This window comes from Ascidiella aspersa, chromosome 6 (genome assembly GCF_963924565.1).
Source record: "Ascidiella aspersa chromosome 6, kaAscAspe10.2, whole genome shotgun sequence".
Classification (NCBI taxonomy): domain Eukaryota; kingdom Metazoa; phylum Chordata; class Ascidiacea; order Phlebobranchia; family Ascidiidae; genus Ascidiella; species Ascidiella aspersa.
The window spans coordinates 8,104,983-8,129,737 of NC_139452.1; the positions used below are offsets into that span (position 1 = coordinate 8,104,983).

Below are 24,755 nucleotides of genomic sequence, written 5' to 3' on the forward strand. Positions count from 1 at the left end.
GATCTTACACCGAAAAGCCATAGCAGACCCACCGAATCTGTCAATCAATGCAAGCAGGGCAGGCTAAAAAAACAACTAACCTGCAGTGAGGTTCGAACTCACTACTTGGCCATACTGGAACCGTCGCTCTATTAACTGAGCTACACGGGCTCAAGGAGGAACGAGTCGAGAAACAACCATACGCCAATGCTTGCCACATTTTGTTAGTACAGGCTACTTTATATTGAAGGGGACTGTCAAACTTATATTATTTCGTAAACATTTACTTTCTTCTGATCCAAACTCTACGAAACAGATAGGTGAGGATACAGTAGATAAAGGAAAAAATATATAAAGAACACTATAACATATCTATCAAAAATTAGGGAATATTTCTTATAACCACCTGAAGGTAAAAAGTTAAACGTAAACTCGTTAGTGAATACCAGCACAAAAAGTAGCGTTCTAGGAGGGTAAAACTTCGACTTTCCGGTCAAATGGTATTTAAAACAACCTATAAGTCAGCGCGATAAACTCCTTGACTTTCGTTCTAGTCACTTATCTTGAAAGGCAAAGGCAAACTAGTTTCAGTTAGCCTTTCGAGGGCTTTCGGTATATCAAGCACTATATTAGACTTTTCGGTGTATTAAGCAGTATTTTTAACTTTTCCGTATATTAGGCCGTATATTAAACTCTTTAGTATGTTAAGCAGTATATTGAACTCTTCGATATAATAAGCAGTATAGTGAACTATTAGTAGTATATTGAACTCTTCACTATATTAAGCAGTATATTAAACTATTCGGTATTCGGTGTATTAAGCAGTAGTTTAAACTCTTCGCTATATTAAGAAGTATATTGAACTATTCGGTATATTAAGCAGGATATTGAACTTTCAGTAGTATATTAAACTCTTTACAAACACAGCGAACACCTGATGAAACACGCCTAACCCCGTTTTACCTTTCACTTTGAGCTTGACGGAGTTTGATCTGTCGGGTGAACCGACCCAGTTGTCAGCCTCGCAATTGTACGATCCCTCGTCGTTTCGATTTACACCAAACACAGTCAGCCAGTCGCCTATCACCTGTGAAGAAACAGCAATATATTGGCACTTGATTTGACATTAGTTAAAAGTTAAGGTATCCCGTTAAAACATTGCCGGAAATCTGCCTTGCTAACATTTAAAAGTTTATGCTACCAAAGTAATTGCTACTATAAACGGTTGTACAACAGCTTTTGTATTAAGACGTGGAATACAAGAAAAATACTTATTTTTCAAGATAATTAAGTTGAATTATAATTAACAGCTTAAGTTTTAAAAATTGCCGGAAGCCTGCTTTTGGTGATCGCACATCTTCTATATAATTTAACTTGTCGCAAATTGATAACAAAATGTTCACATTGGTAAAAATTGATAAACAAATAAACAAAACATGAGGTAATTGATCACAGAAAGTTCACTTTAAAAACCCGTGAAAATAAAATAATTGCTATTATGAACTGTTCAAGACTCGATCATCGATTTGAAATGTGGAATACAATTAAAGATCGTTTACAGATCCGCACAGATCACTTGATCACTTATAGCATTTCGTTAATAGAAATATTTAGAACTGCCCCAGCAGCATAAATGGTATTTTTAACTTTATAACATTGTTAAAATAAAACTATTCTAGTGCACGGTATTCAATTTCCATTTCTTTACAATCGAGTGTTAAAATATCCATTGTAAACTAATACTTTTTAAGTTAAAATCCAGTATTGTACAGCAACAGTGCTAAATGCGAAATAAAACCAGAGACAGAAAGTAGCTGTGAGTTAATAGGACCGCTAATATGCCTCGTATGGCACCTTTTGCCAAAAACTAACGAAGCATTTACGTCTGAATTACAGCTTTAGAATCTTCGGTAGATACGGTCCCGGTACAGCCGGAGTTCGAACCTCACTATAGGCTATATACCTAGTTGTATTTCTAGCCTGCGTGGCTTGCATCACTGATCGACAGATTCGGTGAGTCTGCGATGACTTAAGCCTTAAGGTAATTTTCTGTAGATACGCCGCGTCACATAGCAGCCTTATTTTATCTAAACATAGCACAGTTTAATAAAAAAAAATTGTACCAGCGTTCTGGACGAGTTCAACAGCTCCTCGCCGTCCCTGAACCACGTGACCAAGGGGTGTGGCACGCCGGTGACTGGACACGCCCACGTTAGGTTCGAGCCTTCGTCGATCGTTCGCGATGTGAGAGACCTAACGGACGCTTTTTCTGTGAGAATGACAAAAAAACAACTGGTTAACTATATCTGTGTGGGGAGGTCGTTACTATTGATCATTGCAATTTAGAATAGTCACGTGCTGGGATGTCCGATATTATCGGATCGGAGTCGATACCTGACTACTCGTCCGATACTAGAGTGGTATCGATGCCGATCCGATACTAAACGAATATAGGTATTTTAGTCAATCGGGATTCCGTGCGGGCTCATGTAGTTGGTGCCGCGAATCCTGGAGGAAAAAATGTCAACATGACAGTTTACATTCGAGAAATGTATACCATCCACTAGGGATGTCCGACCCTTGCCAATTTTTTTTCGATACCGATATTTTTTATTTTCGATATTTTATGTAAAGATGCCACCAGGGATGCGGAGTCGGTTACAAATAACAACCCGAGTCCGAATCCGGTCCAATGTGCCATTTTGCCAAATCCTGAGTCCAGCCCCGACTCTACAGCCTGCATGCCGCCAGTTTACGTAACTAAAATAACGTGGACATTCAGCAATCCACTTATAGGGGTGTTGTATATTTCATTTCCTTACAACAAATGGTTGGAAAATATTCCACCATATGCTATTCCACCTGCACAATTTCCAGTTAGAATTCATATCAGCTTAAAAATTTGGTACTGCGCATGTGCAAGTCGGACTGGGGTAGTTTTACGTGGTCTTACTCGAGTCCCGATACCACATTTAAACTGAAACATATTTCCGAAGTTTTAGCTTAGATTTACAAACACAGATAATTTTCTAATTACTACACGACGCAGTATAAAGGAGTATTGTTTTCTAAATTACCTACATAGGTTGGCTGCTATGAAACAGTAGCAAAAATTTAGAATAAAAAGTCGATTTTTGTTTTATAAACGTCGAAAAAATCACTGTAAAACATGATGTCAAACATTAGGTTGAAACATTTTTCAAAACAGTTCGCAACCTAATTTCCCAGTTGTTTTTCACATATTCAATTACAGCTGCACATTTATTTAATGTGATGGTAAACATTTAGAGCTAAAATTTTAGAAAAAAACAGGTATAGAGTAAACACCAGCCGTAAGAGCGAACATATAACACTAGGAGATCAGCAAAATGCTACCACGGACTCTGAACTCTGAAGTTTAAAAAGGAAACTTTCAGTTTGCGTCAGGTCAACAAAAAGGCGCGATAAGAGCTAACTACAAAAGCAAACAGGTGCAATACAAACAAGGGAAAACAGAGTGTTGGGGATTAAACACTTGGCCGGAAAGTAGCAAAGGTATACTATTATATAGGTCGTGTATTTGTAGCAATTTGGTGCTTGGTTGGCGTGTTTCTAATGTTACTAGCTTTTTTTGCGAACGTCCGTTCGATTAGTGAAAAAAAAGTTGTCTGCATGATCAACAGTTCACCGTGTTTCTAATGTCACTAAGGTTATACGAAAATTTGGGTAACTTTAAATTATTGTTTGATGGATAATTTTGCGTTTTTTTGGCTTTCCATGCGGAAAGATTTTTTGATTGAATATCTGTCGTTTATAACCATTTACCACTAATAAAAGGCTGAAATGATTTCATGTATTATGCAACATATGTAGACACGGGATTTTTTTAATGACTTTCTACATTTTGTGTTTAGAATTTTTTAACAGTATTTCCTTTATTTTGTTTGTAGAATTTTTGTCCAGTAATTTCTGCGATTTTTTGGAGAATTTTTGACCAGCAATTCCTGCATTTTCTTTGTAGAATTTTTGTCCAGCAATTCCTTCATTTTATTTGTAGACTTTTTATCGGCAATTTATTCTTTTTGTTTGTAAATTTTTTTCCAGCAATTTCTTCCTTTGACCAAGTTGTAACAGCTATTGATAAGCCGTAGCAGTATTTTAAGTTTGATAAGCTCTTAAAAGATATTCAACAGACGCGTTTAGCGTCGACTCACCGGAATAGCGCAGTATGAGAGTGAGTGACACCTGTCCGGCCTCGTTCGTTGCAAGGCAGGTGTAGTTGCCCGCGTCCGACCTCCGGGGCTGATCGATCACTAGCATCTTGCCGATCACGCTTACGTGCTTGCCGCCCCGTGTACCTGACAAACAAGAGTTTAATTTATAGGTGATTTAGTTAGGAATAGGTGATTCAGTTAGGATGGGCCTTTGATTGAAAATATTCAAACTTACCCAAGTTTTTTCCATCTTTCATCCAGGTGGTAATGGGTTCCGGCGTTCCAGACGACTCACAAACGTGCTCCAAATTCTCGTCGGTGGTAAAGTCCTCCACTTTACTGGAAGGGCTGAATTTGTCGATCGCTGTTAAGACGAAAAAACAAGGTGTCCATTAGCGATGTACAAAAATATTTATAAGCCGGAGCCGATATCCGATGTCAAGTGGTAGTATCGGTAGTCGCCTGATACTAAGGTTGCGTTCGTCATGGTGCGATACTTGACAAATATTTTGCTTTGGTGTTAGGCATTTATAGTTCGATTGTGGTTTCCGAGTTACTTTTCAGGGTTAAAACCGTCGTGTTCGATAGTTTTCTTATAGGCTAAAATTCCAGTTTTTTTTAGAGTGTAAAGAGACGCCAGCCATTAGACCAAAATAAGAACAACATCAACGTCGGAATAAACCACACTTCGGAATAAGACCAAAACAGCACTAAAACCGAATAATCGTAATAAAAAAAACGGCTCTAGACCTAAACCGTCGGAATAACACCTAAATGGCCAGAATCAGTTCTAACATTTTAGCTAACCCCAAACCCCACCACTAACAACATCTCTCACTTCCCAGAGAATTTCAACCCTAACCCATTTTTCTAACCCCATTCATTACCCACCAATAACCCCAGAAGTCCGGGGCCAAAACAGGGGCGCCCTAACGCAACCGCGGAGGTGTTACCATAACTAGGGTTTAAAACAAGTTTTCTTAAGAAATATCGGAAGATAAGCGATACTGCCACTTGGCCTCGGTTATCAAATCGGGTCTGAAAATATTATACATTTACTTACTTGCAATGGCGAGGGTGGCCGATACAGAGGCGCGCGGCTTGTCGAGTTGCATTGCCTTGCAAACGTACACTCCAGCGTTGCGCTCGCGGAAATTGGTCAGCGAGAGTGTCCCGTTGGGAAAGACACATCGCCTGCAAGCGCCGCCCCTGCGAGTGGAAAAGAGATCGGGAGCGTTAGAATGATCGGCGGGATTTTGGGCGTCGAAATCCGGCCGATTTGTGGCGCGTTCTTTCGAGTCTTGGGGTTATGTTGCTATATGCAGTTTTGTTTTAAGGTTTTAATTTTGTGACCATTATGGAGTGTTTTTAGTTCTAACGTCTAAAAAACAGGAGCTGCGCTAAGCTAAATGCAAAATTTAGATATATGTGAATTGGCTTACAGACAAGGTTGGATTCAGGGGGCGACATTTTAGCCATTCAGATTATTATGAGAATAATTTGCGATTTAAACTTATCTGAATTAAATGTAATTCTTGTTTAAATTCTAGTTAAGAATTCAGTAATTCTAATCTATAACTTAAAAAGCTAAAATAAATCTAGTTGGTCAAGTCTGTTTCAAAGACTATATGCCTTTGAACAAGATTCAAGAGTGCAGTGTTGGTTTTATCTTTTTTGGCGCACGTAGATCAGCTTGACAGTTGCAAGTAGTGAAACAGCTGCCCAGGGCTGCGGAGTCGGTCAATAATAACCCGAGTCCGGCTGCGACAAAATTTGCGATTTCGTCGAGTCCCGAGTCCGGCTGCGACTCTACAGATTGTATTCCGCCCATTTACGCAACTAAATTAAGGTGGATTTTTAGCATTAAGAGTGATAGGGTGTTATATAATTCACCCACTGGCAATACTTTGTCGAGGCCCGGGTAGTCTGGTACTTTACGTTTTTTTACTACGTGTAAAATGCTTAAAAAACACTTCAACCGGTTGCCGCTGTAACAGAACTCCAATAAAAGAAAATTAAAAAAAATGTCACGTTAAACGCAATCCATATAGCAGACGATCCACGCCCATAATCGAAAAGTTGTTTCTGCAGGGCGTTGTTGTGTGTCAGGGGAATCAGACCGAGGCCTCAAAACACGAAAACAACAACAAGGCGTCACAAAGAAACCGCTCGAAACTTTGACCGCGCACGACAAAATAAGCGATTGACGCGACACATTAGGCTCGTTTTGCAACAACTAAGGTCAGTGGTTGTTAACCTTTTTTTTGGCTGCACCCATTTAAATCAGCAATCAATCATCACACCCTTTTCTAGAATTGCTTAAGTAACGAAACCATTGTAATTTTTGGAGCATAATGGCTTGAGGTTGTAGTAAGACCTAATGAGAATATAAAAGCCCATACAGAAGTAGGTAGCATTTTGAACGTTCCCTATACCTCTTTATGTTGAAAAATAATAAAGAGTTATTCGAAACGTTCAAAATGATACCTACGACTTTGTTATTCTTATTACATTGTAATTTTATTTTTATGCAAGTAACCGATAACGCCAGTAACACAATACCAAAATGTGGGTTAGTTTCAGTACACATTTTCTGTGTCTGTTTCAGCATCTCTGCACACCCTTATAACACGTCTAGCACCCCTGACTAAGAAACCCTGGCTAAGGCGAAACTAACGGCATCACAAAACGTGGGGTGTGACCTAAATGATTTTTGATCGGCCAAGAAGGCTTTTCTGAGGTCGGAAAACAACACTCAAATGAACTTTGTATATCAAGTTTTTGAAGTGTGATGGGGTTTTCATTAATTTAATCAGAAGCCTTTGACAGCAGTTTCCGTCTGTCTTATATAGTCAACATATTCCAGATAAACAAACGTGTAATATTGTTTTTACCTTTTTTTAAAAAAACTGAAGTTTTTTAAGTGTATAGTCAAACTCGAATAAGCCACAGTTTGGTATTTTAGCAAAACAAATCATACAAGAAGGGGGGTAGTTGGGGTATAGCGCCAAAAGAAATGGGTTTATTTTATTTCTTACCCTCTCTTTTTTGCATTAACAGCTTGCTGCAATCAAAATCACGCGACCTCGAGTGTGCTACAACTCTGTCAACGTCTTTCGGTTTATGCAAAACAGTTCCGATCCATTAAAATTACTTTGTTTTAATGAATGGACATTAGGAGTGTCTGATAACATCGGAAGGGCGCCGATACCCGATGCCAAGTGGAAGTATCGGTACTCGTCCGATACGAGGGTGGCATCGGTGCTGCTAAATAACAGCAGGTGAACAACTGGAGGTAACTCGACTTATAAACGTTAAAGAAACTTTTCGTCTTAATAGCCTGAAAAAACTATCTTTAAACGTTTGAGTTTCTTATTTTGCTGGTTTGGCATAGTAATGACGTCATTTGGTATTGTATCGAAAAGCGATACTTTTTGTCAAAAATATCGGGTATCGGTGTTGGATCACATATCAAGTATCAGACATTCCTAGCCTTTCATGGTCAAACCAAAACTAGGTATGCGGGACAACTGGTCTGAAACTAGGTTTGTCTCTTTGGTGCCGCGTCATTCGCACGAAAAAATCAAAACCAAAAACCAGTCAATGGCCACGGGCTTTAAAACGGAGCTGCTATACGCATTCCAACTATAACGGTCACCGCATGTTGTGGTCCTGGTAGGTCGAGCGTGAATCAATACCATTATCACCAGTGCCATAAGTGATAGACTGAAAGGGCGTGGGCCAATTACCCGGCCCCAGAAATTGGAAGGAACGCTTGGGGCCGGAAAAAACGACAATGCTTTGTTGGATTAGCGCGGTTTGATTTTCGTGTTTTTCCGCCCGTCGCCTTGTAATTGGGGCGTCGCGTATTTGCGCGTCTGGAATGCTGGGCAGTGTGCTGGGGCCAATGGCACCAAGCCGCGGGGTAATGGGGTATTTTTGCGGGGGTTGACTTTGAATCGGCAAAGGGCATTTTAGTGGTAGGTTGTTTATCGACTCTGGATGTCCGGTACTTAGTTTTCGATACTAATAACCGATAGTTTGAGCAAAAAGTGTGTCCCGATGCCAAAGTACGTCTTTACATTGGTCAATTAGGCAATATTGAAAAAAAAAATGAAACGTAATTATTAATACACTACATTTTATCCTAAAGCTAAAACGTAAAACTAGATAGCAAACCACGGCTAAACAACAAATTTATTTGCTATCGGATCGGCACCGATACCATTCTAGTATCGGACGTCGGGCATTGGGTATCGGCTCCGATCCGATACATCGGACGTCCCTAGTTATGAAGCCACGTATTTATTTAAAAGTCCGCTCAAAACAGCAGAAAATATAATGTGTACATTAAAGTAAATCGTGGCGGTCACCCCCTTGTCTTCAAAATCAGTGCTTTGACTTTTTTAGGGCAGCCACGTAAATAATCCGCTTTATTGACCGATACCAAGTATTAGGAAAAGTTTAACCTTAAATTTAACCAGGTTTGAGAATAGCATCGCCTTACACATTGCTTAGCGACTTTCTACTGAGGAATTCGGGAAATATCGGTCTTCCACGAGAAATTTATTAATTTAACTGATGTTTGATGTAACACCGACCGAAAATACTGGTTTAACAACACAATGGGCGTTAGTTGCTTTTGTTATATGAAAGCCATCGCCAGTTTAACCTCAAATTTACCCAAAAGGGTGTAAAACGCAACACATATTGTTTAGCGACTTATTACTGAGGAATTCGGAATAATTGCGGCACCAAGGCGTTTCCCGGCGACGCGCAAAAGGTGATAATCAAATTCCCAGAGGCGCGTCGGCCTTACAACTGGTGAAGGTAAAGGCGGGAAGCGTATGCGGAAATTACCAATTACCGCTCAAGATTAAACGGGTCTTTCCCGATTCGACAAGTCTGATTGAAACCACAATAGTCGGCGGTTTTCAAACTGAGTGCCTCGAGAGATTTTCAAGTGTGGCGCGGGTTTTTCGTAATTTTAGAAAATAGCCTATACTCGTATTGCAACTGTACTGTAGGTATTCCGGAAATTCTGTGTAACCTAAATTCCTATAGAGCTATCCATTGTTTAACAGAAAAAATATGGCATTACCTATCTTCCTTGCGTTGTATTATATGGTTTAACTTTGTATCATAGAAAATGAGAGAAGTTTTGTTTAATTTCCAAGTATGTCGCGGGTAGTTCTATGAACTTGTGTATAACTGGTTTAGCCTTTAGTTCAGTGCTTCTCGACCAATGGGTCGCGACCCAAAATTGGGTCGCTGTTTGATTTGGTTGGGTCGCTGCTGACTGCAGCAATTCACATGTTTATACTAATTGAGATTGTTTCTGAGCAATATTTCTCAATTAGGAAAATTAAGGAAGCAATACAAATAGTGTATAGTTATTGAAATTCGAAATTCTTTATGGTAATGCCTAGAATTTGCTCGCTTACAAGAAAAAACAATTAGGTCGCCAAAGCTTAGTTGTCATACTTACGCTTAATATTTGGGTCGCCGCGAAAAAAGGTTGAGAAACACTGCTTTAGCTTCACTGGCGTGAGATTGAAGCCAAACGCACAACAGACCATACAAAATAGACAACGAAGAGCCGTCCAGGTGAGGGCGTCAGACAAGGAAACGTGAAATTGGGCGTTTCGTGAAGTGCGTCAGTTGTAAGCGACAGCACTTGACCTTACGCGAGTGGCCGAGTCGGGGTAGGCTGGCACTTGTTGTTTTCGTCTGGGATCTAATAAGGCTAGTATGGCTGGGCGACTATACACACTGCACAGCAGTGGTTCCCGTAATTCGATTTTTAATGCATTGGGAATGTTATAAGAACCATCTTATGTTACTTTTCGAAAAAATAGCATTCTTACCAAATTGAATTTAGGCATACCCATGTCTGTTCAAACGCAGGTATTTGGAAGAAATACAGAAAAGTCCAAAAATGTTATTGAGTTTGTTTCGAGTCAAATAAATTGTTTGTTTAAGAACTATGTGTGTACAATGAAGCGTAATAGATATAAGCAATAGTTGAACTCCGCTTAACAAAATTTGTCGCACATCAACAAACTACGCATCGACTAATAGGTAAGTGTAAAATCTTAACCCTGCTCTTCATTATCGTGGAAGTCCGTTTTCACATACCTTGTGACGTTGGTGAGTTCCCGGTTGCGCCCGTCTCGGAACCAGGCGACCCGGGCGGCGGGGGTGGCGGTGAAGCGGCAGTGCAGCTGGGCAGTGGCGCCGTCGGCCGCGAAGGTGTCCCTGGGCGCCACAAGCACCTGCGGTGTTGTCAGGTCTGAAGAAAAACAAAAAAAGAGTTGCATGAACGGTGCTGAATAAACTGTAGGGTTATTTTTATGTTTTTTTTTCAGGTTTGGTCGCGAAAAATGGTGTAAAGCATTGGAATTGGGTAATGGGAACAAATTGTAGGATCGTAGCAACTTTTTTGTTTGTTGTTTGGTTGGTGAAAGGTGTAAAGTCAGTAAAATAAAGGGAAAGTTTTTCTGTAAAAAAATAAATTAAAATTAGCGTAAAAATAGTGCACAGGCAACAGCGCAAATAGTGCACAGGCAACAGAGTATTAAAACTTTAAAAGACAAAAAATAGGAAAAAACAAGTCTGTGCAAAACAGAGTAGAAAAACTGAATAATAGGGTTAAACAGAGAAAAATTGAAAACAAAAGGAGTAAAACAGTGCACGCGTAATCGAGAAATAGAAATAATCAACCAATGGCAACTAATAAAGGCAAATACACTAAAATAAAAGACAAAAATCAACTTTTCATCACAACATTTTTCAAACAGAGTCAAAAATGTCCCTCCCATATCTTGGGTATAATAGGACCTCGTAACCTCCGAATCCGACATAATTTTGCGCGCCCTCGACCGCTCTGACGTAATGACGAGTGCAAACAGGTCGCAAGTCGAGATTCGATCGGCCCCGTCTGACGTCAGCTGGCATTTTTGCGAGGCCAGAAACAAGGCTGAACTTTGCGTAAACATTTATCGCCCAAGAAGCGACCGCTCATATGCTGCACGATTTGAGAGAAACGAGACAGTTCGACTGAAACTGGCCATTTTTTCGAACTTGCGGCTTCTAAATACTCCCGTTTCCCGCCTTATGTTGAACTTTGAAACAGAACTATAGATACATTGCGTAGAGTAGACTACGAATATAATTGTCTTTTGGATAAAAAGTCGACTTTGGTTGCACATGTAGCGATTAAACTCAGTTTACAACTTACCGAATATCAATTTGTTTAGTTCTTAATACTAAACATATTTCATCCTCAATCCTAATGCACAACAAAATTGTAAATCATGGGCTTAGAAAAACACGCACAAAGATGTCAGTTCAATTTCAGACGACAAAAACTTCTTGCTATGTAGTAGTGACATGCGCAGGGTTGTCTATTGTCACCCATAGAATAAATTCGAAGACGTTAAAATACTTTTTAGAAAAATTTATGTTTTTAACACCTCAAATTAAATCACTAAATTCTTTGTAATACACAACAAAAATAAAACAGTATAAATGCCATGGTCAACACAATAAAAATGGTTAAATTTTCTTTTTTTTACTGCGGCATTTTCTAAACACATACCCTAAGGTGGACATAAAATAAATTCAAAGACCCTTAACGCGTTTTGGCCTTTATTTTAGGGCGTCATTATACATCAAAGCTTCCGGTGAAAACACTTAGAAAACTGGACAGGTAAACATTGCAATTAATTTAGGCTTAAAACTAAAATTCTCATCAATCACATACGTTGACAACACAGCCAAACAACCTAAAAGGGACGCCAAAAGCCGCGCACATTTTCAGGTTTGAGATAGGGAAACCGCGAATGCGCCAAACGAAATGCAACCGACATTTGGGAGCGCAATGCAAATAAACGTAGCGCCGACGGCCAAGTAGTAAAACGTGCCACAGCAAAAGTCAAGTTCAGGACAATGTATGCAAATCGTGCCCTTGACTTTTTGGGTCGCGACCAGTGAAGGTCAGGCGTTTTTTGTGACATAAATGGGGGAATAATGTGCCAACCTGTGTAGAAAAGGGTCGGGTGGATTAGGTATTTTTAGCAAGCGACATATTTTGTTGAGTGATATGACTGTTATGGGAATTTCTTATATCAAAATTAGCCACAATGGCTTAGTGTGGGTTCTAGCGTCAGAATGGTGATTTAACTCTAACATTTGGGCATTCAATATTACTTATACCAGTAGTCTAGTCTTTACCTTCAAAATAGTAAATTAACCTCTAAATTTTGGACATTAAATATTACTTCTTCTACTGGTTCGTAATGAGTTCGTTTTCGTAAAGTGAAGTGATCAGAGTATCACCCTTAATTTTGTTTGAACACAGGCACTTGATATATACCAGTTTAAATACCACTGATCTAAGTGTCGAGAAAACGAAAAAATTTTAACCCAACGTCCCAACATAAAGACAAATTTTACACACAAAAAATTTTTTTAACCATTTTACTCGAAAAAACACAATAGAAACCTTTTATCCAAAAAAGAGAACATTTTTACCAAAATACGAATCAATAGACAAATATAACTATAATACCAAAAAAGTCAAATTTTATAGAAATAAAAAAAGCTTATGCCCGGAACTATCAAAATTTTCTGCGAATTCAAATAAAACGAATTCTAAAACCATTAATAAAAATTGTTGAATGTTTTAAAACAAACCTTCTCAGAAACAAGCTTTTACGACTGTGCAAAACCCTCAGAAGATCGCTGTTGCGTTTAACGCTTGATCCCCGGTTAGCTGTACGTTGTGTCTATAGGTGACGGGTCTCTCGTGCCGGGCATACCGTGTTAAAATAACACGACCCCGCTCTTCTTACCCCATACTCTTGCCCTTGCGCGTAATGGCAAGCAGACGCCTCAAATTACCGCATAACTCACACGCGTTAGAACGGCGCTTAACGCACTTGTAAGGGCAAACGCTGAAACAAGACATAGTGGTGGCAACTAGTTTTTTTTTTACCCGGCCAAGTTTGCCATTTTTGACTGGAAATGTTAAACTGTTTTGACTAAAAGTTCATCGCATTGACTAAAGAAAAGTATACGAAAATTGAATGCACTTATAAAAAAATATGTCGGAATTTTGTTTAAAAAAAAAAATAATCCGCCTGAACTCTCATGGTGAAAACAAACGATTCTAGGTTGCACACTAAGATTCATTTGAAATTAGAGTCATTTGAATTCAGATACTGATGATGCTTGTATATAAAAGCAATATAAGTTTTTTTTTTCTGGGTTCCGTACTACGTATGTCTTTCATGTAAAAAAATGTGTCTGCATGTGAAAGTGAAAGAAAACTTTGTTTTATTCCTGTTAACGTTTTTGAGGTTAAACACCGTCGCCAATTTTTACGACTACAATTTTACCGATTTTTATAAATATACTGCACACAAAAAGCACAACTTGTATGACGTTTCGTCATGTTAAAGCGTAAAATTGCCACAAACTAAAATGTTGGTGGCAGGAGACTACAGTCTGAGCCTATATAAGGTAACGTTAACCGATCTGAAAAAATGGCCAAACTAATGTTAAAACGAAGCCTATGCCTTAAAATGCGGTAACGTTAACCGACCTGTCCATAAGCCGGCGTGGCCAAATCGGTCTCAAATCGCATGTTCGATTAATCAATGCCAGTTTAGGCGTCTGCGTAATGGAGGACCTCACAGACGCAGACGCCGGTTTGAGTTACATATTCGGTTTCGCCGCAGTTGGAGCGCTAACCACGCGACTAACCCTAAAACAGATGTAGGGACTTCGGGTCTAGATCGAGTTCCGATGAATTTTGGGCACTTTTGGCATATTTTTTTTCCATAATGCATCCGGTAGGTTCGTTACAAGTTACAGAAAACCTGGCACATTTCGTAGAAATGTACGTTGGTCAAAGTAACTTGGCTATGTTTGAAGAAGACTACGACTCACATCAAAACTACCATTATATAAAACTGGCGTAAAATTGTCAGACCGTTGTGTTTAACTTACAATTATAAGTTAAAGAAAACCTAGCACATTTCGTAGAAATGTACGTTGGTTAAGGTTACTTCGCAATGGTTTCGGGCAGTTTTGGGATAACGTTTTGTCAATCGCATCTCAATAAGTTTTTTTCAATGATAACAAAATAACACCAAAAGGAAAACCTTTTTTTTTAAATAGGATGTTGTAGGCTTCAGGTCTAGGTGGAGTTGCGGTGATTTTCTAACACTTTTGGCCTAACTTTTGTTTGCCCACTTACTTGAGTTAGGTTTACAATAAGATACAGAGAATCCAGCACATTTTTGCCAATTGCATCAGTTAGATTCGTTCAATAAGTTACAGAAAACATAGCCTATTTCGTGGCAGTTTACGTTGGTTAAAGTTACTTGGCAATGCTTTCAGGGGCACTTTTGGGCTAACGTTTTGTCAATTGCATCAGTAAGGTTCGTTATAGGTTACAAAAAGACAGCACATTTTGTGGAAACTTATGTTGGTTAAAGTTCCAATTTGGCAAAGGTTTTTGGGTCACTTTTGGGCTGTTGTTTTGTTAATGGCACCTAAACACAGTCTTTCAATAGTTGAATTTTCATTTGAAATTTAAAGTTATAGAACTTGATCAGCACAATTACCAAAACAGCAGTAGCCAAATTCCTTAGTAAATTACATTGCTCATATAGAACGTACGACTTGTCCGACTGGTGAGTGCAAATTTGAATTGAACATCAACCTAAAGTGAGTCAAAAAACGTCTTCTGTTTAAAATTCACATAACCAGCGGCCTACATTTTGCTTTAAGAAAACGATAGGCAGTGGCCGTTAAGCGGCAATAAAAGTTGGCAGTGATGCCGCATCAATGGCTCGCAAAAAAGTTGACAAACATGAAACGTCAACAAGATTACGAGTGCTTTCCAAAGTTCGTTAACAGACGACCACGTGAGCAATTTGGACGGAATCGAACGTATGAGCGGAAACTTGCCTAGATAAAAATAGAGGGGGATAGTCGCACCAGTTTTAAAACAATCAACTGATTTTACCTATATGTCGTTTCTTAGGTGCACATTATATACTAAATTACGCATGTTTGGTGGAAACAACACTATATAATATAGCAAGGAAAATATGACAACAAAAAGTTTGTTTTCGATTTTCAGGTTTTTTAATGACCGTAAGGAAGCAAAAACGTTCAGGGAAGTTTGTCGAGCTATAATTGAAACCCCCTGCATTCACACATCTCAATCCGAATGAGGATTTTCTACCATTTTTTTTATCTCAGTACTCTGCAAAGAACACACGCCATATGATAAGAGTATCTTCATTGTAAAATTACAACGTAGTAATTGACACGCCACGCCAGGTTAATTGCTGGTTGGATTTAGGGTAGGTATCGTTGACAACTATGAACGTTCTTTGCCGATTCACAAGCTTCATATACGATGCCTCGCCATATTTTTTCAACCTGTCTCAAATAAGTCAAGCCGAAGTGAAAAACCTTAGCGGAACAAGGCAAAACGCAATCGGGCCTCGGCCTTATCGCGTGAGATGGTTAGACATCGGAAATTTTCACGAGAGACCCAAGCAACCTTGTCTATAGAACATTGCCCAGCGAAGCGGCAATAATACACAAAACTAGCACTTGGAGTGAGATTTGTGCTGCCATTCGCCTGAAATAGGCGCCACCCACCTAAACACACTTAATGGGTCGCAGGAGCAGAAAGCAGGCAGCGGTTTTACCACGGGTATCACTTTAAACCGGGTTCGTGGGAGCAATCCCTGCAACCGTAGAGGTGGATACAGCTTGGTTGCTATGGGCAATTACTATGGGTAAGTTTTTCAATAGAGACCTATCCTGGATCAACTTGATCAAAAACGCTGCTCTTTTTAAATCGTATTTTTTATCTTAGTTAATTAATTTGCACAATATTTTCGTTCTTTACGGCGTTTTACTGGCATTATGACAAAAAAGGTATATGGTATTTAACCAGCAGCTCTACTAATGAAAACGGTTTTAATACCTTATTGTGCAATCACTAAGTAATCACTAGGGTTGTCTTTAAAAAAACCCGAATCCAAATTAAAAACAGAAAATTTAAGCAAGGCAGACCACCACCAAGCTCAAAGGCTTTTTCGCAGGCGAGACACTTGACGTTAAACAAGGGACCAAGTATCGTTTCTCGATTCTTTCGGAAACTTGACTCAGATAAAAAAACGTCAATGACTCATTGCTCAAGTAGGCTGTGCGCGAATACAGGCAACGAAATTGTTACTTTTTTGGTTTGTTTACCGTAGTTTATTTCTAGACAATGGGCCGAGTCAAACTGGTAACTGCGATTACAACCCATTTAGTAACGAAATGTGGAAGACTTTTATATAAATATTAAGTTAAGAATAGACAATCAAAAAAACACAATTTAAGAAAAAGCATCAACAAAATAAACTCAAAAAATCCTTAACAAAACAAACTAAAAAAAAATACATTAACAATTCTAACATCGTTCATGAATAAATCAAAAATAAAATGTAGCAAAATACTCCTTAAATAGTTGTTTTCCAAAATTTCGGTTTGGAAAATGTACAACTTACAATTTGAGTCGCAGGTAACAAGCAGCAACAAAAATAGTTGTAACACCCAACAAAGTCTACATAACGCAAGGTGGCCCAGACCAGTAACAAAAGGCTACCTTATACAGCAACTCATTTCACGGAAGCATTTCAGAAAGGTGACGGGGCGCTTGGGGAGCAAAAACGAGCCTTGCGACAGAGTTACGTCACCGTTACAAAGGTCACGGTGGTGTTTATCAACACACGTCAATCATAGGGGCGGTTGGTAAGACGTGAGGGCGGTAGGAAAGAGTGGAACTGTACTTAACATGACCTCATTTTGCCGAGTCGTGTACAATAGTACAAGGCTAAACTTGTGTTAGGCGTACACGTTAAAATTTGTGTTATTTTATTTTAAATTTTATTTTTTCATATACATTCGTTCTAAAAGAAAATATGTGTTTCTCAACTCAACCAAAGTAAAAGGCTGAAGTTGTGTTAGGCGAACACTTTAAAAATATGTTCTTTTATTTTATATTTTATTCTTTTTACATCCATTCGTTCTTAAAGAAAAAAAGGTGTTTCTCAACTCAACCAATGGGTCGCCGGCTTAGGTTAGAGCACGTCAAAACTGTTAACAACCATGTTTTACATGCACCAACTCATTTTCTATGGCAGAGTCAATTTGCTGTTAATAACATGGATCGAAATTCGTGTTAGCGGCTGTGGAAACGGAAATGCGGTTGATTTTGTTTGCTGCAAGTTTTTTTTTTTCTTTTTTTTTGGGCGAATATTTTGCGAGCGTGAGTTTTCCCGGCTAAAAAGCTATATGAGTCGTTCAGCAGGTTCTTGGCATATTAAAAAGAATAAGAAAACTCGCCAACACAAAGTTTATATTGCAGGGTTTGTCCTACAACAAAAAAAAAATTAACGCAGAAATTAAGAAAAAAACTTTCAAACGTCAAAACGACGTTTTAATTCGCTTTACTTCCTGCAAGAAATTGAGAAAAAGTAAAAATACTTCCTGTTAAAAAATTGACAAAAAGTAAAAATCGAATTTTTTCGTACAATGCGATGATCGCACGCCAGTCAATAAACAAGGTCAACAAAGACAGGTTAGCGCCAATAAGAGGGGAGCCGATTTTCAGCGGTGAATAGGCGACGTGGGTTGTCGACAAGTGATAGGGGCCGGGGGCATGGACTGCCAATTGGCCGTGAAATAGTTTTTCAAGTGCTTTCCCAGCAATTCCACGATCGTCTAGTTGGGGCAAGGCTATACTTAAAACGTAGCCTGGCGTTTTTTTCTCAGTCCTGTGCCATTGATTTCCCACTCAACCACTGAAAACTTGGACAAACCCAAAGGTGTAATATAATTTGTAAAACCGCATAAAGGAATGTCCGATAATATCGGATCGTAGCCGATACCCGATGTCAAGTGATAGTATCGGTAGTCGGAACTCATCCGATACTAGGGTAATATCGGTGTCGATCCGATATGAAGAATGTCAACATCATAGCTGCCCATAGGTTTTACGCCTTTCTTTTAACTGATAATAATTTCCGAAAAATACGTGGTTTGAAAAAGAGCATATACGTTTAAACATGCTAACATTTTGGCTGGGCGTTTATGAAAGCCCTATATAGGTCAGTTTAAACGGCTTCTTCGAAAACAGTCACCTATGCATTTTTGATTACGATTTTGAGACATTTTCATAACCAACTCCAATGTGAGTGGACAAAGTATAAACGCGCGCTTAAAAAAGGGCAGCTGTATTATAAAAATCCGCGTTTATGCAACTCAAACTTGGCTGCTTAAAGCCCGCTGGCCGATTCGTGACTCTCGATTGGTGTATAAGTTTTCCGTAAGTGGCTGCAAAGGATTTGGGTCAATTTGGAGCGGCTACCACCTGCGCCTGCTTAAGCTTTGCTGTAGTGCATCCCACACAGAAACTGCATGTGTGGCTAAACGGAAGAAGACCACTTGAGACGCGGTCAATTGCTACTATAGGCTGTAGTGTGGGCGATTGCTCGGCTGTGGAACAAAATAACACGTGCGTAGTGAACAGAAAATGATAAATCAAACCTGGAAAACGAAATATTTTTGAATATGTGTTTTGCAGTACGGGGAGTAAATCGTTATCCAAGGCTATAGACGAAACGCTCACAATACTATACTCCATATTAAAAAAAAATTGTAAATAAATAAAAAGTTGTTGCAAGGAAAAACATTGCTGCAAAGTTCAAATTTATACTGTTTTAAACATGCCACTTGGCTCCCTTTTGCAGGGAATTTTTAAATTTGTGAAGGAAATTTGTTCCACATAGGATTTGGGGGTAAAAAAAAATTATATGTACAATCAAAAGCCTATTTAACTGTAACGATTGGTGTTGTAAATAGTCTATTAGGAACAACTATTCGATTTTCATTGAACGGAAAAACTGTAAGTTATTTTGGCAGTGTTTTTCAATTATTTATTGGACTCTTAATCGTGTTCCTTCAAATGTATTCTGCTGATGTTGCGATCAGTGAGCGGCTGACTTTGATGCTCCCAGGAAATCCGTTTCCCAAACAATAAACACACCTATCTTCACTTGTGATTATAAACCGCAATTTAAGCATTGGCGCGAACAATTGAAAGTTCACACATACGTTTGCAGCTGCCTCGATTTTGAGTAGCGGTCGTGTCAGAATTCCGCCACGTTTCAAACAGGAATCCGTCAGTTTAATTTAATAAAAGTAGCAGCGCGTGGCGTAACAAGCGAGTGATATATGAAGGGACGTTGATCGACGACCGTCTAGCAACGGAAATACTTTCGACACAACCGATTTCCTACACCACAGCACGTAAAATGTGGAAAATGAGATTAACGGAAAAGGCGACTGAATAGGTGAACGTATACAAATAAACGCGCAACTTTCCAGAATTTTACGTTTTTGTCGAATTAATATCAATAGTTATACCGCAATATTCAGCTATGCCCGGCCCAATAGTAAGTTTTCATTAAGGGAAAATAAACAAAATGCGCGCAAATTTATGGGTAAGACTTTGTAACATGAAGAAAACAATTTACGAGTTAAAAGCATTGCAAGTTTTATAACTTCGCACACGTCTTAACAGCTCATTTTTGTTCAAGAGGCTTAACACCATACTTTTCAGCAATTCGGGGCGCCATGGGGCCCTTAAAGTAAAAAAATTCGGCAAAACAACGGCGTTTTTCGACTGGCGTGAACAACCGGGGGCCGCCGGGGTGTCTACGGGCCGAGTGGCCCTCAATGGACATCTGCAGGGGATAATCCCCACTCGGGTGGCCCCGTTCCCGTTAAAAGAAGATTCCAGAACAAGCAGGGTGACGTCATCAAAAGACGGCGTGAGTAAGAGGGGCTGGACTGGATAAAATCTTACAGTATGTGTGTGGCTTAAAGCGTTGCCCTGTTTCTTACTTTGTTGGGTATTTTTCGTTTGGGCAACGCAGTTACACGACACTTGGGGTCAGTGTTTTTTTTAAGGTGTTTTAGGGGACCGAAACGGTCCCCCAAATTTCTCCAGCGGTTTCCCAAATTTTGGACTTGCAACTTTTTGGTATTTAAATGAAACACTTGCGGTCTCTTAAAACTACTTGGCGGTCACCCAAACCAAACCTTAAAAAAAATCCTGCTTGGGGTTGTATTTATCCTTTATAATGTTGTTATGTTCTATTTTTTGCGGACGGTTATTGGAAAGTGCTACTTTTTGTGCAATCGCTTTTCGTAATAGAAAGACTTAAAGGAAAAAGGATTGTTTGTTTTCAACAATTAAAAGGGCTACATTTGGTTTCGGACACACTGGAGAAACAAAATTCAGGTTTATTGGCATCCTAGATTTTAATTAAACGACAAAAAATAAATTAAAAATGATTTTATTTTGACACTTCAACGTGCTAAATTTAATAATGCTGCTGTCTTATTTGTGTTTTTTTTTTTCACTTTCAGCTTTTTTTTTAACACTGCTAAAGCAAAATAACATTGCCAAAGACAAGCAGCTACATACAACGCAAACCAACAGTAGCAGTAGGGGAGGCCAGAAAAAACAAGCGTGGTATAGTTTTTGCAATGCGGACTTAAAATTCCCTGAATTTATCGCGAATGGCATCTGGTCGATTGGAGCCCGACTCGCAACGATAATTCACACTCGCAGATCGCAATCAGTCTTGCAGCCTTTTAGCTCTGCTAGGTCGCCCCCAAAAAACGCTGTTTTCCTGCCCTGTTTCGTGTTTCGGCTCAACGAAAACGAGATTCGAATTTGGACAATAACAACTATTGTGCGTGACCTTTGTTTGACCCGTTCGGAACGGGTGTGCCGATATTGAAAAGTAAGAGGCTGCGTTGTTCTACCATTGCTTTTCTGTAGTTAGTTCTAACTGCTTACTAATCGCCAAACCACTCAAGTGGTTTTCGGCCTACGGGTAATTATTTTCAATAAATTTGACAGTTAAATAAGGGTAATTTTGACAATGATATGAGGTGTTATATTTTAACATGGAATAACAAAAAGCCCTACCTTTCTTTAAAATTGTTAAACTTTTTTTAATTCATTGGAATACAATTTATTGGCACTTCTTGGTGTTGTTTGTAAATTAATTGATGATTATAGCAGTATTTTAAAAGAAACAGAAAGATGTTTTCTACTCGCGATCCAGGGAGTTTTACGTATATATAATTATTTTTTTAAGCAACTACTATGTAAACCTGGTTCGGTCAATTACAATTTTGGGGGTAATAACGGTGGCGAGAGTGGCACCAAAAAGTACCATACAAGATTCGGTACATTAGGACTTTATTTTAACAATACAGAGAAACCCTTAAATTCAGCGCAAAAATGTGCTGCAAAAGCAAGTAATAAGTTATAATTTATTTACGGCCAACGTCAAAGCTAAGGTTGTTGTTTTCAGGAAATGCTTGGCAAATTAGAAATAAAATACCATCGGTGTCAAAAAGGCACATGAGACTGCTTGAATGCGGCCAGGGAATAAAACAAAATCGCGTAGCAAATAGTGTTGACACAGCACTAGCTCCGAAACAAGGGCGCGTCTTCAAATCACAGAATCGCCACATATCGGGCTGAACAACGTCTTCCATCAGTCACGGCCAAAGCAAACAAAAAACGCGACTGGACCCGGCGTACACTACAACATAGCAGCCAACTCCCATCTAAAGCTACTCTCGCGTTAGCTCTGTTCCAAACAGCAGCGTGGTCGCGCGACAATGCCTATGTTTGCGCAAGCAGCGGCCTCCGACGACTGATATCGTTTTGACCTATTGTCGACGCCGTACTAGTGAAAGGCCTCGGTTACGTAACTTGTGCTACGGCGTGTTCGGGCTGACTGCTACTAACTATAGTTTTATGGTAGAGTGCTGCGGCCCTGGTTAGTTTATAAACAAGGCCTCAAAAGCGACCACTGGGCTTTTACTTCTCCATGCCACCGTGATGTTTTTGTCAAACGTTAGAGCACAACAAAATACTGTCACTGTCCACAGGATTTATCGACAAAAGAGTATTTCAAATTATAAGGGGCAGAATGAACTTTAGTATTCCTTTGGGATGGCATGCCTACTAGTCAGTGTTTATGTACATAAATTAACTTGGCATAATGGCGCAGGGGCGAGACGAAGTTTTAAACTAGAAATTAAACTATTTTCTTATTAGTGCAATCTTCTAGTATATTGCGACCGGAATTTTCATACAAAGCACTCGTTTAATGGCTATTTTCTCATTTAGTCTTTTCAGTCCATAGCATGCTAACTTCTAGGTGCAAGTAGGGGTAGAAACTATAGTGTAAAAACGACCGTCCCTAAAATCAGCTGTTAAAAGCCAATCATACTGCCAACATATACTATATTGACAACGTACAGCAACTAAAATCTTCGTGTTCGCTGTCGGTGAGCCTTTGTTTGCTCGGGGTAGTTTTAGCTTTGTTAAGCAAACATAAATACGCATTGACCTATAACAGGTGCCCGGCGGTAATACATCTTTAATGGAAATACGAATGTTGGGCCACGGAAAAAAAACGTTAGAACAAAGCTAAAGAAGAGGCAATATTATGTTCTATTCAAACACAGGCTTTGCTGAGTACGCGAAAAATTTACCGAGCAGTAAATTTCAGCGAACAGCGAAAATACTCGGCGGCTGTCGTCATTGCGCCTGTTGCCAAAGCAAGGGAGCAGCCCTCGAAAAACTCTAAAACATCTGCGAAAAGGACCGAGTCGAAACGACTTCTCCCCCACCCCCCCCCTCCTCCTGCTTGCACACATCCACCGAAAAACTGCAGTAATTGCATTTTCAGCGCCAATATCGCGCACGGAGGCGATTCGCAGCTGCTCGGAGCCGCTTTATCGCGTAACAATCGACCCCTGTGTGACGTCATAAGCGAAGGCGCCAAAGTGGAAAACGAGCGTTGAAAACGTTGACAAATTTGGGGTCCGATTTCGGGGGTCATGGGGGTGGGGCTTTGATGTACCCCCTACGGGTGGGCAAACACCAGCTGGGCTCGTGTGTAGGGGTAAGCGGAAGGGTTAAAGGATCTGGGTGTAAATCTGCAGCCCCGCAGTTGTTTTAAATCTGGCTTAAAGTCTGCTTTGACTGTAAACAACTGTAGAGTGGCTGGGTAAAAAGCTTTGTGTGTTGATCTAGCGGTGAGGGGTTCCCACAGTTGTAAACCCCGAAAAAATTAAATTAAACTATTCTTAGTTATCCGATATACACAACCTCCTTCGTGGCCTAACATAAGTAATACTTCTTTGTGAATGCTTTTCGAAAGTTAGCCGAGCAAAATTTTCGATGAACCACTTTACGAAAAAAATACAAAATCGAAAATGGAATCGATGAACAACCCCCTTTATACAATATACCCGCTCCATAAGAGAAACTATACATAACGAAAGTAAAAGTCCAAGTTCGCTCTTAAATCAATTGCCGCACATAGTTAGGTTTCCTATGTTGCAAAATTCATGATGAGAAAGCAGGACGAATAATTTGCAAGACTCTTAATACACTTCAAAAATTTCTACGACACTGGTATATTACCCAGTCAAATTAAGTTCAAAATGCATGGAAAGCGGTTCAACGTTGCCGGACATCTAGCCTCAGCAAGTCAGCAATTGGCTTGCGCCTTACATTACATGAAACGAAGCGGCAAATTTGGCTTGTTGTAAGCGCGTGATCGTGTTTGATTTGGATCTGACGATCGCGTGGCCGGATCAAGCCGCTTTCAACCGGAAAAAGAACGGCGTGTGCCCAAGTCGGAAAGATTGTAAATCTGGACCTGATAAGGGGTTTGTTACACGCCACGCGCAGCCACGCATGTAAAGCAGGAAATTCAGAGCTTTTGTGAACAAATTAGTAGGTCCTGAAGATCTTTCGTCGGAAACTGATACAGGCATGATCAGTGCTTAATAGACGAACATTGGAAGTATTTCGAAAGGGCGCTATAACACTCATACACACATATGTGCACAACTGTGTTTAACCATTGAAAAGACCCTTTAGTTTATCCTAACAATAGTTTTAAACAGTTAGTAGAAAATAACTGTCACTCAATCAGATTAACACATATGCCAATCAGGTGCAAAAGTAAGTGCATGCAGCGGCGAAACCTTAATAAAATGCGAGAAACTGTGTGCCAAAGTCAGGTTTGTAAACTTCGAACCACAAATTTGAATTGTGTGTATAAATATTCTAAACTAAACCGTCGCATCGCAATTCGGTGCCAGTCTAATTGCAGGTCGAACAAGTAGTATCGGTACAATTCCATGTTTTCTTTTTGACAATACAGTATTGAAAGTCTTTGAATAACACTAAGCAGCTATGGGGATAAACCCAAACTGACATAAGCGCATTAAAAATGACAATGCAGGAAAACACGATTTTTTAGCCTAATTTTGAAAACTCATCGCCCGTCGAAACTATTGCTATACATAATTATTATTGTCGGATTCCCATACGGTTATAATGGTGTAGGTTTTTCGCTATCGGGAACGCAAATCAGTTCTAGTAAAAAAGTCCAT

The 24,755-nt window shown here is 39.5% G+C and overlaps 1 protein-coding gene across 2 annotated transcripts in view; it reads right to left on the bottom strand.

The window, feature by feature from the left end:
* The window catches only part of LOC146139483 (inactive tyrosine-protein kinase 7-like), a 56,230-nt gene that overhangs the window by 9,922 nt on the left and 21,553 nt on the right, over window positions 1-24,755 (bottom strand). For both annotated transcript variants that reach the window (XM_083391465.1, XM_083391464.1), the window contains exons 6-11: window positions 10,311-10,464; window positions 5,236-5,381; window positions 4,408-4,536; window positions 4,173-4,316; window positions 2,103-2,248; window positions 943-1,066 (exon numbers count right to left, since the gene is read on the bottom strand). In XM_083391465.1, the coding sequence (XP_083247591.1) occupies window positions 943-1,066; window positions 2,103-2,248; window positions 4,173-4,316; window positions 4,408-4,536; window positions 5,236-5,381; window positions 10,311-10,464 (843 nt within the window). The remainder of the gene's footprint in view (window positions 1-942; window positions 1,067-2,102; window positions 2,249-4,172; window positions 4,317-4,407; window positions 4,537-5,235; window positions 5,382-10,310; window positions 10,465-24,755) is intronic.